Source organism: Rhinolophus ferrumequinum, chromosome 4, assembly GCF_004115265.2.
Source record: "Rhinolophus ferrumequinum isolate MPI-CBG mRhiFer1 chromosome 4, mRhiFer1_v1.p, whole genome shotgun sequence".
In the NCBI taxonomy this organism is placed as follows: domain Eukaryota; kingdom Metazoa; phylum Chordata; class Mammalia; order Chiroptera; family Rhinolophidae; genus Rhinolophus; species Rhinolophus ferrumequinum.
The window spans coordinates 6,193,878-6,211,667 of NC_046287.1; the positions used below are offsets into that span (position 1 = coordinate 6,193,878).

General features: G+C 42.6%; 1 protein-coding gene across 2 annotated transcripts in view; it reads left to right on the plus strand.

Annotated features, from left to right (window-relative positions):
* Nucleotides 1–1,318: 1,318 nt before the first annotated feature.
* TSC22D1 (TSC22 domain family member 1) overlaps nt 1,319–17,790 on the plus strand; it is a 121,760-nt gene continuing 105,288 nt past the window's right edge. Inside the window, exon 1 of one of the 2 annotated variants that reach the window (XM_033104067.1) lies at nt 1,319–4,416. In XM_033104067.1, coding sequence (XP_032959958.1) covers nt 1,571–4,416 — 2,846 coding nt within the window. In that variant the 5' untranslated portion in view covers nt 1,319–1,570. The remainder of the gene's footprint in view (nt 4,417–17,790) is intronic. The other variant, XR_004422819.1, reaches the window with a different exon arrangement.

The window sequence follows — 17,790 nt, forward strand, 5'->3', positions numbered from 1 at the left end:
TTCGCTCCCCCGGCCGAAATTCCCCACCCCCCGGCGTCGGCGCCGCCGCCCGCCTTCGGCAACCTCCGTCGGGAGACCCGGCGCTCGGCAGAGCCCGAAGCGCCGTCGCCTCCTTCCTCGCCGGAGCCGGCTTTATGTCTGCGGCGCCGGGGCGCATGCGCAGACGCCATCTTCCCTCCTCCTCTGCTGGCCGCCTCCCCCCGCCGCCGCCGCCGCCGCCGCCGCCGCCGCCGCCTTCTCTCGCCGGCGGTCGTCCCTCCTCCTCCTGCGCTCGGGCGCTGGTCCCTCCTCTCCCGATGCCGCGAGAGACTGGGGGATACGGCGGAGCCGGAGAAGAGCGCTAGTAACAACCACCTCAGCCCCCTCCCCGCCTGCCGCCCTCCCTCGGCACCCACCCACTCACCCGCCCCGTTCGCCGACACCGACCAACCCCACCTCTCGTTCCTTTGAACGGCGTCGGCTGCAGTCGCTGCACCAGCCCGTCTGGCCACCAACGCCGCCGAGAAAGGAGCCGCCGCCGCCTGCGGCCCCCACCCTCCCTGGCCTCGGGAGCAGCGGGGTGAGGACGAGCCGGCTGCGGAGGAAGAGGACGAGAGCGGCTCGCACCGTCCGCGCTAGCGCAGGTCCCGCCGCCCTCCGGGGAGGCTCGGGCGCCGGCCCCTTCCTCCCCGAGGACGTGTGCCGAGCCGAGGCGCCTGCCCGGAGGGAGGAAAATGCTCGGGCTCCATGGCTGCCAGTGATGGAGCGGTCCCTGGGCTCCCGCTGCCACCGCCGCCGCCGCGCCCCGGCCGTGCTCCGCGAGGACCCGGCGTCTCTGCGCGCCCGCCCGCGCCTCGTTGCTGGGCTCACCGTACCGGGCGCCCCGCCGCCGCCCCGCTCGGAGCCTCGTCGCCCCGGCCCCAGCCGCGGCCAGCGTGTCCTCCCGGAGCAGCCGCCGCGAGCCCAGGGGGTTTGAAAGGGTCCGCGGGGCGTGGGGGGAGGGCCGAGCGGGGACAGCCGGGCCGGGAGGGAAGGTTTGAGCGACACTGAGCTCGGGGCTCGCCGGCGGCGGCGGCGCCGAGGGTGGCGAGGGGAAGGCGACACTCGCTCCGCGCTGCCTTCGTGCAGAGCGACCGGGAGGGCTTTGCAGCGGCCGCCGCCGCCGCGCGGGGAGGAGGGGTTGAGGTGGCTTCGGAGTTGTCCGGAGAAGGTGGGCATTTCTCGGTTTTCCCACCCCCTTCCCGGGTCTCCCCCCTCTCCTGGCCTCCCCCTCCCTTCTGCCCCGCACCCCACGTGAAGCGGGATATAAAGGGGGGTGTGAGACTAGAGGGGGAAAGTGAATGGCGAAGGACTGAAGGGGTCCCCCCTTCGGGTCCCCAGCCGCTCTGTTCACCCTCGTTCATCCTCCCTTCTCGAAGCTCGCCCTCGAAGGCAGGAGCAGCGGCGCCTTCGGCTGAGGAGGAGGAGGAGAAGGAGGAATCGCGCCGGGCGGAGCGTCGGGTCCCGTTTTCCTCCCCGGCGTCCTGAATACAAAGATTACGGTGCAGAAGGAAATTGCCCTCGCCTCCTCCGCCCCGCGGTACCCAACACAATGCACCAGCCGCCCGAGGCCGCCGCCGCCGCGGCCGCTGCAGACATTAGTGCGAGGAAGATGGCGCACCCGGCACTGTTCCCTAGAAGGGGCAGTGGCAGCGGCAGCGCCTCTGCGCTCAGTGCAGCAGGTACCGGTGTCGGTAGTCATGCCACATCTTCCGAGGATTTTCCGTCGCAGCTCCAGCCGCCACCTCCTGCAGCATCTTCTACGTCGGGACCACAGCCTCCGCCTCCACAAAGCCTGAACCTCCTTTCGCAGGCTCAGCTGCAGGCACAGCCTCTAGCGCCAGGCGGAACTCAAATGAAAAAGAAAAGTGGCTTCCAGATAACCAGCGTGACGCCGGCTCAGATCTCCGCCAGCATCAGCTCTAACAACAGTATAGCAGAGGACACCGAGAGCTATGATGACCTGGATGAGTCTCACACGGAGGATCTGTCGTCTTCCGAGATCCTTGATGTGTCACTTTCCAGGGCTACTGACTTAGGGGAGCCGGAACGCAGCTCCTCAGAAGAGACTCTGAATAACTTCCAGGAAGCGGAGACACCTGGGGCAGTCTCTCCCAACCAGCCCCACCTTCCTCACCTGGCACAGCAGAATGTTGTGATCAATGGCAGTGCCCACCCACACCCCCTCCATCACCACCATCACATCCATCATGGGCACCACCTCCACCATGGGCACCACCATCCATCCCATGCCGGTGTGGCCAGTACATCCATTCCTGGAGGGCCCCCCTCAAGCCCAGTCTCCAGAAAACTCTCTACCACTGGAAGCTCTGACAGTGTGATACCAGCTGCACCAACTTCTGCTGTCTCATCGGGCAGCTCGCCTGCTTCTGTAATGACTAATGTCCGTGCTGTGAGTGCGACCGGCAGTATAGGTATAAATTCTGTTACTGGCAGTAATACAGCAAATAACGTTAACATTACTGCCGTGGGCAGTTTTAATCCTAGTGTGACAAGCAGCATGCCTGGTAATGCTAATATAAACGCAAGCAATAGCCCCAGTGCTGCTAGCGGGGGTGTGGGGCCTGGAGTTAGCAGCAGTGTAAATGTGAATATCCTGAGTGGCGTGGCCAATGGGACTATGTCTTCCTTGGCTGTTAACAGTGCCCCTAATGCGGCTGCAGGGATGACTTTGGGATCAGTTTCAAGTCAGCAGCAACCACCGACAGTGAACACGTCGAGGTTCAGAGTTGTGAAGTTAGATTCTAGTTCTGAGCCCTTTAAGAAAGGTAGATGGACTTGCACTGAGTTCTATGAAAAAGAAAATGCTGTACCGGCCACAGAGGGTGTGGCGATAAATAAAGCGGTGGAAACTGTAAAACAAAACCCAACAGACGTGACTTCGGAGAGGGAGAGCACTAGTGGGAGCTCAGTGAGCAGTAGTGTCAGCACACTGAGTCACTACACGGAGAGTGTGGGAAGTGGAGAGATGGGCGCCCCCACTGTGGTGGTGCCACAGCCAGCTGTTCCAGGCGCGGCCCTTCCGCAGATGGATTTCAGCAGCACTGGTCCACAGGGCGTTCCGGCAGTTAGCACAGCGCAGAGTGTGCCTCCGCCACACCTCTCCCAAGTACAGTTGCAGTCTCAAGAACTGAGCTATCAGCAGAAGCCAAGTGTTCAGCCTGTCCCCGTGCAAGCCGCGCTCAGTGCTGCGACTGGTATCCAGCCATCACCTGTTCATGTGGTTGGTGTAGCTTCAGCTTTAGGCCAGCCGCCTTCCATTGCTAGTTTGGCTCAACCCCAGCTGCCATATCCTCAGACGGCTCCTCCAGTGCAAGTTCCCCTTCCCGGGGCACAAGCCCAGCAGTTACAGTATGGACAACAGCAACCGACTGTTTCCACACAGATGGCCCCAGGCCATGGGACCTCAGTGACTCCGATCCCTCCTCCAGAGTATGTCCAGCCGCCACCGACCCTGCCGTCAGCAGTGCCCTCTGGGCAGCCCACTCCTGCAGGAGTGGGAGCAGGAACCGCGCTGATTCCTATGGCTCAGCCACAGAGTGTCCAGCTGCCAGTGCCGCCCGCAGCAGTCCAGGCTCCACCTGCAGGGGCATCTGGCCAGCATGTTGGTCAGGCTCAGACAGCAGTACCTGCCGTACCTCCTGGCAGCCAAATTGCAAATATTGGTCACCAAGCAAATGTGCCCACTGCTGTGCAGCAGCCCTCTTCCCAAGTCACACCTTCAGTTATTCAGCAAGGTGCTCCTCCATCTTCACAGATAGTTCCACCCGCTCAAACGGCGATTATTCATCAGGGAGTTCAAACTAGTGCTTCAAGCCTTCCTCAACAATTGGTCATTGCTCCCCAAAGTACCCTGGTCACTGTGCCTCCCCAGCCGCCAGGAGTAGAACCTGTAGCTCAAGCAGTCGTTTTGCAGCAGTTGCCTGCACTTAGTCCTTTGCCCTCTGCGAGTAGCATTTCTGTCACCAATCAGGTTAGCTCATCTGGTCCTGGAATGCCTTCTGCCCCAACAAACTTGGTTCCACCACAGAATATAGCACAAAGCCCTGCCACTCAAAACGGTAATGTGGTTCAAAGTGTTAGTCAACCTCCCTCGATAGCAACCAATATAAATTTGCCTTTGGCACAACAGATGTCACTAAGTTCTACTCAGTCCTCTGCACAATCATTAGCTCAGGCAATCGGAGGCCAAGTTGAAGATGCCAGGCGCCCAGCGGAGCCGTCCTTAGTTGGCTTACCTCAGACCATCAGTGGTGACAGTGGGGGAATGTCAGCAGTTTCAGATGGGAGTAGCAGCAGCCTAGCAGCCTCTGCTTCTCTTTTCCCGTTGAAGGTGCTCCCGCTGACGACACCCCTTGTGGATGGAGAGGATGAGAGGTAAGACCTGCCATGTTTCTGCAGACATTCAGCAGAGTCAGCGTCAATCTTTTCAGTAGCTGTGTGTGCATACAAATATGTGCACAAGATTAGTCTAAAGCATTATATACTTTTTCATTTTTGTACGTGAAAATGCATTTCTGCGGTAAGTTTTTTTAGAGCAAGAGTGTCATGGAATGGTTTCAGAGTGGATAGGAAATGGTGTAAGTAATATGTAAATATTATTTGACAGAATAGTTAAGTGTTAAGAATAGTTTTGGGAGCACCAAGTGGTTTTTGTTATTTATAGGATGCTTTTTAGAAAGATTAATTACAAATAGAAACTTAAGTTTGCTAAGCAGTATAATAGTTAATCTTTTCTTTTGAATTACTAAAATCCATGTGAGCATCTCTTGGGAGGGGTGTGGTTCCACATTTTCTTTCTCCTTTACTAGACTGGACAATCCTTTTCAGTTCTACTGTGTTTGATCTTAGTCTATGAAAGATAATCTTACCTGCTTTTCCTAGTCAGACATAGGAAAGATGACCTCATCTGGGTTATATAGGTTGCCTTCATATTGTAACTGACCAACTTTTGTGTGCTTATTTCATGGTCATTTTATCTGAACAGTAAAAGGAATGGGAATCTTAAAGTTTTTTGTGGGGGAGGAGGGCATACACTATCAAAATAACCAGATTTATCTTTGATGGTAGTATGCTGTACATTTTTCCTTTTGCGTAGTAGATCAAGGTGGTAGCCATTTTAAGAGTAAAGAAAGTCTTGGAGGGTTGAATTTATAGAGGTATGAAAATAATACTTTGTTCTGTTCTGCTAATCTCCTCCACCTGTTCCCTTCTTCCCTTAACGAAAAAAATACATAAAGCCTGAAATACATTATTAGTGTTTTCTTAATTGAATTGGAAATAATGTACTAATCACGCTTATTGAATCAAGTTGTGTCTTTGAAGCTGACTGGCTAGAAAGTTGTGAAATCTCATGATTCTACATTGTTTTAAATTAAGTTGAATTTAAAGGAATGTTCTTTTCCCTGAGTTGCCAGTCTGATTAACCTTGATCAGGATAATATCAGATGAGTTGACAAAGGCTATTCATTTTCACTGTGGAACGTTGAATAAGCTTGAAAGATAATTTAACTATTTTAGTGTTAGTTGGAGATTTTTGTGATTGAACTTGCATCTAACCAACTGGAACATTTCTATTCTAAACGTATATGGTTTTCACTTTGGAAAAATTGAGCATATTTCAAAAGAACTGCAATTTTAGAAAAAGGCCAGATGTTTCAGTAAGTTTTTCATGATTTTTTTTTTTTTTACTTAAAAGATAAAATAAGGTAAAGGCATGGTTTATTGAAATAATTTAAAATCTTGTCTTTCAAGATTTTTATCAGTTTTCTAATATAATTAAAATCTTGTTACCTAACCAAATGTATTTTGTACGATGTGTACAAAACTATACTTTTAAAAGGCAGACTTCTTCCAGGAGGTAGTTTCCTTCATAGCCCTATTACGATTATTGTTAAACCTTTAATTTTATCATACCATGCTAATATTCATCTGTAATTACTAATACTCATCTATAATTTTAAAGAATTACTTTTCCCAAATATTAGTGTTCTCTAAATCTAAAGTGTGTGAATTGAGTGAAGCCCCTATAAAAACAGGTATATATTGTGTGGATGGTAAATGTAGAGAAATGAAAGACGGTGAAATATACAAAGGAAAACGACACATTTTGAATCCAAACCTGCCATGATTTTTGTTGATTACCATTTGTGGTCTCCTGGCTTGACTTTCTCCTTTTTTTCCTCCTGGTGGTATGGTATGGTGGAGCTTTCCACAACTTGCTGCTCCAGACAATTAAAGTCAGATGTTGCTACTTACAACTAGGTTTTCCACTGTAGGGGCAGAGTCTCAGTTTAAGATATTAGTACAAAATCAATGTTTCTACATAGTTCTGAGATGAAGATTAATTAGGGGCAAATTTGTAGAAAGGTTTGGAATCAAAGGGACAAAAAGAAATACTGAGAAATATGATTAAATGGTGGTATAAAGTAACTTGAGTGGACTGTACCTGTTTTGAATTTACTACTATATTTAAGCCCTTGTTAGTTACCATCAAAGTTAAGTCATCAAATCCAGAAAATTTTTGTTTCAGAGGTGTCCTTTAAATTCTGAAAAATCAAATTTCACCCCTAAAATACCTGTAAAGGTCAGAAAGCATAAAGATGTATATAGTTGATGTGTTTTACTGCACATTATTTCTTTTATCACTATAGAAAAAGAAACGTTTTATTTAAATTTGCCCTTAGAAAGGAATTTGAGAACATCTACAAGAGAAGAAAGTGACAATGATTTCAAAAAATTCTTTTTACCTTTTCTTCCCATGTTAGCTTCTGTGTCACTTGCATCTTCTGGGCTTGGTCACCTCTTAGGTCTCTCATGGGAGAAAGGGGTCCATTATCGTTTAAATACTATGATTTAGAAAACATGTTAGCAAACTTTTGGGTGGTAGGACAAATCAAGGATAGTTATTCTTTAGTCAATCATCTTTTGAAATAATACTCTTAACCCTTTACAAAGTTTTAAAAAGTTTATTCGACCTGTGGAAAATGCCTTCACTTGGCCACTGGGAAAGCCTATAAAGATTAGAAACATGGATCAGGCTTATTAAGATTATGTATCTTGTTTTTAAAAAAAATCATTCTCATTAAAAAGGTCTTAATGTCATCTAGTCTTTAGCATGAACTTACCGTTATGGGAAGATTCAGGTATTTCATACCGCTGTGTAATCTTTTGTGTTTTGTGATTATTATTAGCACAGCCTCTTCCATGAAATTGTTCAAACTTCTCACCCTTAAGACTCCGCTCAGATGTTCCCTCTGAAGCATTCCCTTCACCCAGAGAATGGTGTTTCCTTAGCATTTTTGAGTGTTCTCTGGCATGGCACACAGTCAATTATAATTATGTTTCCCCATCGTCCCCGCTAGGAGTTCCTCAAGGGCAAGAACTAAGTATTTTTTGGAAGACTTAATGATCAGAATTTCCTGCTTTTCTTACCATGATTTAAAGTTTATATTGTCTCTCATCTTAGGCACAACTGTTAAAGATACAGGATCATATAATTTATGCAACAAATTGAAAAGAAGTGATTAAAAAAGATTTGCTTTTTTTACCTCATGATTCCTTGAGGTGAATTGATACTGATCTTTTAATTGTAGTGCCTGTTATATAGTTGGCCTTCACATATTAATTAAAGAGAAATGAGAGTTTTCTTATCTATAAAATAGGAGTAACATTCATTTTGCCTACGTCTGAGGATGGTAGCATCACATGAAATACTGTAACTGTAAAATACTAAATTACAAGTTTTAGTTTTTATTCAGGTTTGTACCTGCACAGTTTAAAAGTCAAATAGTTTACATGATTATCAAAACAAAACAAAAGTTTCCTGCCCCTTCCTTTCCAGTTTCCTTTTCCCAAAAGCAGTGACTTTCCCTCCTAGATGACGGTAAGATTTACCTTGTAGTCTCTAAACAACATGCTTGTGTTGCTGCTAGATATGCAACATAGCTAGGAGGTTAGGAGCGTGGACTGGAATTAGACTGGTTAAGTTTGATCCTTCCTCTGTTATTTACTAGTTTTCCTTGTAACATTGGGGTGCTTGACTTCTCTATGCCTCAGTTTGCTCTTTTAAAAAAATGGGGATAATGGTACCTACCTCATAGGTTTGTTATAAGAATTAAAGGAATTTGGAAAGCCCTTAGAACTGTGTCTAACTCCTGTGCCCTATTTAAGTGTGTGTTTAAAAAAAACTACTTCTTGCCTTATGTTTTTGGCCTTAACTAACTTCCTAGATAGAAAATGAAGATTTAACTTTGTTGTCATCACCTACTCAGCCGGTCCCCCTTTCTTCCAGTACCCCATTCCTCTTAATAGTTATGATTATATCACTATTGATTATTCAAGATTCTTGTGAAATATGATTCCTTTTTCTACACTGTCCTGCACTCGCCTGCCTCCTTCCATCCCATCCCAGCCATCTAGTATATAAGTATACTAGTATATATGGTATATGTGTGTATATATATACATATATATACTGTTTAGCATATAGAAATGTTAGTTGTCCTCATCCCCCTCCCTGAAGTTTCGCGTATCAGGGTAGTCTGTTTCCTCTAAATTCAGGTCTTTCCCCCCATTTTTGCATGTTTTGGGCTTTACCTTTTGTGATAGAGCCTTTTCTCAGATGTCTGGTAATTCTTCGTTGTCTGCTTGCACTTAACTGCAGGAGACGAGACATTTTTAGTGTGACTTGACTGTTCGTTAGCTTTCATAGGTGATCTGGCGGAAGTTCATTGTCATTCACTGGTCCCCCTAGTCTTCTCTATAGTTATCACTAATTTAACTGTTCATCAAATGTCTCTCAAGATGTTCAGACATATCAGGTATTGTTATCAATTTTATCTTCCCGAGGAAATCTCTTTTATTCCTCCAACCTCTATTCTGGACTGATAGCCTTCTAGACTTCTATTTTCTGGTGACTCATATCATGTTCATTCTTGGTTTACTTAATGTTTTAAAATGGTTTTAGTTTATTTACCCTGATGCTTGTTGATTTTTTTTGGCTAGGTAAAGAATACCAGATAGGAAATTTTATTATCTTATAATTTTGCTCTGTTGCTTTCTAGCTTTTCCATATTGCTTTTGAGAAGTCTGAAGCCATTCTGATTCCTCATATATTATTGCATGTGACCTGTGTGTATGTTTGTTTTTCCTTTTCTTTCCCCTTGTTTACGCGCCCCTTCTTTCCCCTCTCTCATTCTTTCAGTGGTCTCTGAAAGCTTTTATCTGTTACCAGGGTTCTGAAATTTTACAATGAAGGAGATCCCAGTGTGGGGTCTCTTTTTATCCGTGGTGCTGAGTGCTTGACATGACCTTTCAGTCTGGAAGCATCTTTTAATCCTGGGACTTTTTTTTGAATGAGGTTGTTGATTATTTTTTTTCTATTTTCAACACCCCCAACCCCCATTTTTTTTCTTTCTCGAACTCCTCTTATGGGGATAATGGACCTTCTTGATTAGTCTTTTAATTTTCTTATATTTTCTCTCCTAGTTTTATCTCCGTTTCTTTTTTGCTCTACTTCTGAGTTTTCATCTGTTATCATATATTTAGTTTCCAAAAGCTTTTGTTTTTGTCCTTGCTCCTTTTAAATAGTATCCTGTTCTAAAAATGGTAGTACTTTCCCTTAGCTGTGTGAATATAAAACCCAGACGGTGTTTTTTTGAAGATTTTTTTTCTCCCTGTGTGATGTGTCCTTCGTTTTCTTTTTTCTTTGGGTAAGTTTTTTATTTTTAATTTTTTTATTAGTTTCAGGTTCTTTCAGTTTTTATTTGCCTTAGTCTTTATCTTTCATGTTACAGCCTTTCCTTAGATGTTTGGTGGTTGTAAGGGTAGGCCAGTAAAATGCTGATTAGAAATTATCAGAAAGTCTTGTTAGCTTCACTGTGTGACTACCTGGCTGGGTTGTTTGGTTGGAGGACTTTTGATGTCAGTGTCTTCACGTTTTTCCTCCTAGCTGGTTAGAGTCCCTGTAGAAGGCTCTTCTGACTTCCTGCATGGCGGTGAAGGCCTATCTACGTTTTGGGTAGGGCCGGTGAAGTAGGGTTAAAAAGGTCTTGGGGGAGTCTTAGCAGCCCCATATGTATGTTTCTTCAGTCACCCTGTTTTTAGTATGTTCTGCCTCCTGCTATACCTGATTTCCTCAGTCTTGTGATCTCTTGCTTCATATTTTCCAGACAATATATTTTCAATTTTTTGTTAGGTTGGGGAGGGGCATTCGAGACCTGTGAGGCTTGTTGCTTCTTAAAGAGACTTTTAAACGATCTTCCTTGTTTCAGCACCCTCTCTTTCCCACAGCCCACATCAGCTGTGTGTGGTACTGCCAATTCCTGAGTCTTTTGGGGATTTTACAGTTTAAATTGGGTTTATTCTTGGCTTTCTCTACTGTTTGCCAAAGATTTGATTTTCTAGTGTTTGCTAAGTCATTTGTCACTCAGCCATCTGTTTTCCAGCTTCTGAATTTTTGTTGCTATTGTTTTTTCACCTGTTCTCTCAAATTTTTGTGGCCTTGTGTCTTTATAGCTTAAAAAAAAAATTCCTTTTATGTCATTTTAGTGGGGTTTTTAGGAAGGGAGTGTAAAATAGATGTGTGTGTTTATTAACGATTGCATACCTGTCTCAGCTGTAGAATACTGCACTGTTAAATGTAAGAACAATTTGAATTTTAATAAGGTAATTGCTCCAAGATTTCATCTGTAAAGAGTACATACATTTTAAGAGGGATTGTTGGGTTTGTATCCAGCAGAAATAAGAACAGTGTCTAACTCGGTATTTTAATTCGTAGAAGTGATTAAAAAAGTTAGAATTAGATTCAGTTAATATTTATTATCACATTTAACCAACTCAGCAACTTTGTGAATGAAGTTTTTTCTGTTTTACTGGTGAATAAACTGAAGCTTAGTTTATTACAGAGGCCAATTCAGTTGCCCAAAGTTACATGCATACATAGCAGTAAAGCAGAGCTAGGATTAAAAGTCATTTTTCCAATTCAAAATCTAGTGGTTTCTACTACTTAGAAAGCCAACAAGAGGTGAGGCTGATGTCCATATATAATATTAGAGTCACTGAAAACATGAAAAAAGGCAGGCTTCATTGATGTGTATATTTGTAAAGATAATGGAATTATTATAGAACATACAAACATTTACCTATAAGTCTTTGGTGAGAAAAAAATGGGTAAAGTCATCACAGTGGTGTATCTGGAATGCAGTAGATATTCAAATGTTAAGTGAAGTAATGTTAACTAACATTTTTTTTATTTTGAAAGTTGTATGAAAATTATCTTTCCGGGAAAATCATTTTAATTTTCTAATAATTTAAGTCTTTGTAACATTGGCTTCAGATTTGCAAAACAAGTAGATTTCTTTCTTGTTTAGAAAGTTTAATTTAAAAATATGAAGCTGCAAAGCGTGACCCGTTGTGTATGGTCCTGCAATATTAGGAGCCTGGTGGCTGGTGTCTGTTTCACTGTGCTGTTAGGGTTGAATACGTCATGGTAGGAATAGGCTGTAATGGCCCGTTAAAAGATTACATGCGGGAAAAAAATTCAAAGCACGTTTACATTATTTTAAAGAACTAGCGAGTTTTAGATTCTAGGTTGACTTTGTTTCTAGTTCACATATCTTCAGATGTTGTCGACATCGTACCATGTGTCATGTTCCGCCCCCTGCCCCAGAATTTTTTCCTGACCAGTCAGTTTGACCTGGAAATCTTACTTGACCTTTTGGTGTCATTAGGCCAGGTTGATCTTTGTTCTTCCTGCCTTCCTGAAAGAAACACTTTTGCTTTCAGTGCTATTTTTCTTAATGTCTTCTCACCTTTCTGGCCACCCCTTTCCAGTCTCTTTCAGATTCATTTCTTCTGTTTGACTCTCAGTGTTAGGTTTTCTTTGGATTTCTGAGTCCTCGCCCCACCACCTTTGCCCTCGGTAGTCATCTGTCCTATGGCTTTCAGTGCAGGCTGGATGCTGTCAGCTCCTGAATGCGTGTCACCAGCCCGCCCTTCTCTGAGCTTGGACTGATGCCGGCTTTTGCCTTCAGAACTCTCCTCTGAGGCAGGCTCCTCAACCTCAACAGATCATAAACTTACTCTTCTTTACCTCCTAACCTCTCAAATTTTCTCCTTTAGTCATCCTCGTTTTTGTTTTTTTTCTTTTTTAAATTTTTATTGGGGAATATTGGTGAACAGTGTGTTTTTCAGGACCCATCAGCTCCAAGTTAAGTCATTGTTTTCAGTCTAGTTGTGGAGGGCGCAGCTCACTGGCCCATGTGGGAATCGAACCGTCACTGTTGGTGTTAAATGGGCACCGCGCTCTAACCAACTGAGCCAACCAGACACACCTGTCTTCCTTGTTTCAATGAATATTGTTTCTAACTCTAGTTCTTCACTTTCGAAATCTGAAGGTTATTCTTGATAACTTGTTTTTCCTCAGCTTCTTCATCCTGACCATTAACCTTCAAAATACGTCTTGAGTTCATCTTTTTTCCTCCAGCTCCAGTGCCACAACTCTAAGATAACACGTTCAGCTCTCTAAACGTCAGGTTCTGCAGTGGCCTCTCACTAGCCTCCTGCAAACGTTCTTGCCTTTCGCTAATATTATAGCTTGTAGTCAGAATGCTACTCTTAAAATCACTCTTAAAGGTCACTCATTCACCCCAGGCCCCTTAAAGCCTTCCCATTTCTTTTAAGTTGATTACTTTTTGCTTTTGCTGACTTCTGGCTTCACAGGTCATGTTTTCCCTTCACTTTCTGCATTCCCACTGCCTTCTTTCAGTTCCTCACGTTGCCTTCTAGTCTTACCTTTTCCTCTAGGCTTTCTGTTCTTTTAGCCTGAACATACCCTATGGCACCTCCCCTCCTTTCCTCCTTAAAGCCTGTCACCTTTTGAGAGGCCTTCTCTGACACATCAGTCTAAATCTAGCTTCTTTATTAATACTGTTTAATAGCACCCAGTTCTTCTACAATGCTTATTACAGTTTGTAATTAATAATCTGTTTGATGATTTTAAGCCTCAGTACAGGGATGTTTGGTTTGCTACATCCCTACATCTGGTATATTCCCAGATATGTTACTGTACCTGTTATGTTCAGTTTTGTCCATGCCGCACAGACAGTAGGTACTCAGTAAAAATCTGCTTAATGAATAAATTAAGAAAATCTATTTTTAATATTGGCATAAGGACAGCTTTAAAAACACTATTATGATATATTTGAAAGGTAAATAAGTTCTTTATATGTGATCATGTGATACTACTATTTTCTCCTTTAATAGAGATGGTTGAGAATTGATTACTTTTTGCTGTTTGTGAGCCAAAAAAAAATCAATGCTTAGTTGCTGCTTTTAATAAGCATTTTGTTTTATGTTTATGCTCATTTTGTATTTACTTATGTTTATGCCAATAAAATTTCTCCAACTTGAATAAAACAAAACAAACCCCATTTATTTCAAAATTAGAATATCAGTGTTCTTTTTCTACTTTTGAGTGGCTCAGCTATTTAGCACATAATGATTCGTAAATACCTAAGTATTCCCTTGAAGTCCTTTGGTGCAGTTTCAGCTGTTGAAAGTATAAACATTTAACTACTCAAATGCCACTTGTTTGTGTTAAGAGAGTTTTCTTTATTAAACTGTTTAGTCAGCATTGAGTTAATGAATTATTTAAAATTCCTAACTTACTTATTTTACCTATTGTCATTGTAGTTACTTGTTATGAAATCAGTAGGTTATGGATCATGTAAAGGAGGAGGAACCGTGGGAAAGGTTTGGCAGTGCTTAGAATTAGCAATACATTTAATTGATTATAGGTGGGTGTTAAGTGGGAGTGAAAAAAGCATTAAGAGATGAGGCCTTTTGGGCAGGGAAAATGAATCCCTTTACAGAAGGGAAAATGGGGAATCTGACGTGGTGCAGTGAGCGTCAGAAGCCGGGTCTGAGTCTAACGGTTTTCATATCCTTTTTGTGGACATATCAGTGTTAAACCTGGTTGCCTGACTTAAAACCATATTTGTGTCGACTGTGGAGGAGATTTACTGTGGCTTGATTTTATTAAATATTAACTTTAGATCATGGTGAGTGATATTGCCCGTCCCCATCCACGGAGCCATAGAATAGTTACTCTGAGCTTCATGTGGTGAAGACAGATGAGACAGCATCTTATTTTTCCAGGTCTCCCAGATTATTTTTGTAATAGCAGCTCCCTAGTAAGGTTGAGGAACTCCTGATACCCTGTGTACATGCCGGAGGATTCTTTTTTTGAGTAAATTGTAGATGGACAGATTATAAAATTGCTCATTGTTGTTGAGATTTCATTCTCTCCCAGGTCACCTAATTATCTAATTTCTTCGGCTATTAGGCTTTGTTATGTATCCACAGGGTGAGAAACAGCATATTGACTGTGGTTCGGAATGCTTTGTGGGTATAAATGTACAATTGAAATACTATCTAGCATTATATTTTTGCCATCATATGGTTATGATATTATATCTGGTGCTGATAGTAATAAAACCTTATTCCTGTATGATTTTGGGGAGGGGGATTGTGTTTAATGAAGTGCTTTGAAATAGATTATCTTCTCTAGAGCCCTAGCAGTCTAAAAGTTGATAAAATGCTTCTGTTCAATTTTCAGAGGAAGAAAAGAGTCTTTCGTTCATTTTTTTGATCAATAGTTCAATACTGAGTTCTTGCTGTGTGTTACGTATTGTTTTTAGCTTGTTTATAGACTCTACACCAATTTAGTAATAATAGTAGTAGTAGTAATAGTTGTAGTAGGAGTAGTTGAAAGGTTTGATACTCACTGTATGCAAGACTGTTCTAAGCTCTTTACATATATCAACTTATTTCATTCTCAGAACAACCTCATAAGGTATAAGTACTATTATTATCCCCATTTTGCAGGTAAGGAAACTGAGGCATAGAATGATCAAGTAACTTCTTCAGGGTCACATTGCTAGTAAGTGGGAGCTGGGACTTAAACTGGGGTTTAAGTCCCAGAGTTTGTGCTCTTCTCGGCCTTTGTGATCTGTTGTCTCCAGCATATGATCAGAACCCAGGTGTTCTGTGGTTTCCTCAGTGAACTGCAATGCATTGGAAGGCGCTGGGGACGGCAGGTGTTTCTCACCTCCTTCCATCCTCAAATCCTACTGTTTTGATCTGGAAAGTGTGGGTGGGGATGCGAACCTTGCTCTTGTATCCAGAATCTAAACTCCCGAGAGCAGGGACCTTCCCCGTCTAGTTTACCTGCATTCCCAGTGGTGCAGTAGTGCTTGGCTGTCAGTATGTTCTGAAATAGTTGTTGAATAAAATAAGTGAATTCAGACGTGGCAGAAAAACCCCTACGAATATCCAGGACAGGGATATAATTACTGTAAATACTTTGCCATCCTGTTACCATTACACCGTGTCACAGCTGTTTTTGTAGAGTAAGGTTCAGTCCTTCCCAGATATGTTACTGTGCCTGTCATGTTAAATGCTCTCTGACTCCCCTGCACCAGTCTGTCAGATGGGTATAGTTATTGAGTAGGTGTAAATCCTTCTGCCTGGTAATGGTGTAACAAAGACTGAATCAAACTCGGTTCTTGTCCTCAAGGAGGACATGTAACGAGTTATACGTGGGGAAATTACATGACCACGTAAGTGCAAAATAAGTTTTAAACTACATGAAATAGGAAATTAAAGAATGAGAAATTTAGTGCTGGAAATCTTCAGATCTCATTCAACCCTTGGTTTATAGTGTAGATGGAGGAACGAGTTCAGAGGGGCTAAGTGCATTCTCTGACATAGAGCTATAAAGTATTTCTCAGACTGTCACTGGAACTCTAGTCTCCAAACTGGCAGATGGAGTGGCATTCAAAGTTCACAGATGGGATAGAATTGACCTTTGATAGGCCAGGAAAGCAGTGTTATTTCAACTGACTTTTCAAAGTTTTGGGTTGAAGGAGAATGTTTCAGGCAGGAGAATAGTAGTAAAAATGGGAGGGAATAAGAAAAACATTCTGGACATGAGTAAGGAAACAGGTGGACTTCCGAGAGTAAGTTTGTCTCAGAAGTGACTGAAGGTTGACTTGGGGAGTGATTTGGCCCTTAACCTTGTTGAGAGATGATGTTCAAGGAAGATTAGTGTAAGAGGAGACTGTGGTTTGGGTTGGGGTGGTGGGGATGTGCCTAGAAGCAGGAAGGACTAGCTAGGACATTGTTTTTCTTTTATTAATGAATGAAGGACATACATTAAGGGGCTAGTGATTTCCACTGTAAAATGATTCAGTACAGGCTCCCTTTGGTTAGTAAATTTCTCTATGTATAAAAATACCATGTTTACTTTCCTGGCTTCTCTTACCTTAAAGCAGTATGTTTCTCTTTTCATTTTAAAAAAGAAGAAAAAAATAACTTAAGTCCCCAGAAAAGCTATTATCTATATCCACAGCTTTAAAGGTCTGAAGGATAAGTGGTTATACTCTTCAGGTAGGATTTTTGGCAATTTAATGTTTTCATAAGGTTTATCTGTGTCTAATCCAAAGCAGATGTGTCCCAAGTATATTTAGTAGTGAAAAGACATCCAAGTGAGTGTGAACTAATATTTTAGGATTGGTCTTTACATTAGTGGTTGTAGAGACCTTTGCCTGCTTTGTTTTCATACTAACCAGATTCCATTGCCACCCTCTTCCAGATAATGGAAAGAGGAGGAATTATTTCTTCCTATCCCCTGAGCACTCCTAGGTTTCTATCAAAAAGGAAATGGTATCGGGTCAGATGGGCACTTGTCTCAATAGGGAGACCACTTGAGGGACGGTGTAGATGCCTGACCACTACAGTGTACACCTGAAGCTGAAGCTGAAAAACAATGACTGTCAACTATAATTTAATATACATGTGGTCACAGGATGTGGAGTCCAGCATAGGGAATAAAGTCAATGGAACTGTAACAGCTGTATTCGATGTCAGAGGGATAGATTGGGGGAGAGGGGTTATCGCTTTATGAGGGGTGTAAATGTCTACTACATTGCTTTGTACACCTGAAACTAATAAAAAAATAACATATATACTAAAAAAAACAAAAAGGTAATGGTATAAGTTTATTTAAAATGTGAAAAGCATTAATGCTATCATTGACACTAATTGTGAGTAATTTGATTATTTTATTGACATTCAAAGTGCCACAAAACTAACTCACTCCTTTATATATTGGTGTCTTTTTTCAGTTTGCTTGCCATTTTTTAATTTTGAGAATGTATGCACATATCTTTGGGTATACATATAAAGAGATATAGTTTTTTAAAAGGACTTTGTGATGTTGACCTTAGATTACAAAGTCTCCTAGGTATTTGAAAGAATGTAATTTATTTAATAATTATATGTATAGCATTGTCTCTATCCTCAAAGAGAGCCTGCAGTTGAATTCAAGAATGACTGTGTGTGTGTGTGTGTGTGTGTGTGTGTGTGTATACACAAATATAAATACAATATGCATGCATATACATATACATATATATGCATATACAGAAAAAGATAAAAAGTAACTGATTTGTTTTATCTTGTAATATTTATATTTATCTTTTTTATCTTTATTAGATTTATTGGGGTGACATTGGTTAGTAAAATTATATAGGTTTCAAGTATACATTTCTATAATACAGCATCTGTATATTGCATTGTGTGTTCACCACCCAGAGTCAGTTCTCGATATTTATCTCTAAGCTGCTTGAAGCATTTTAGAGAAGTACTTGAGATAGCAATCCAATAAATGGGAAAAGTATGACAAAG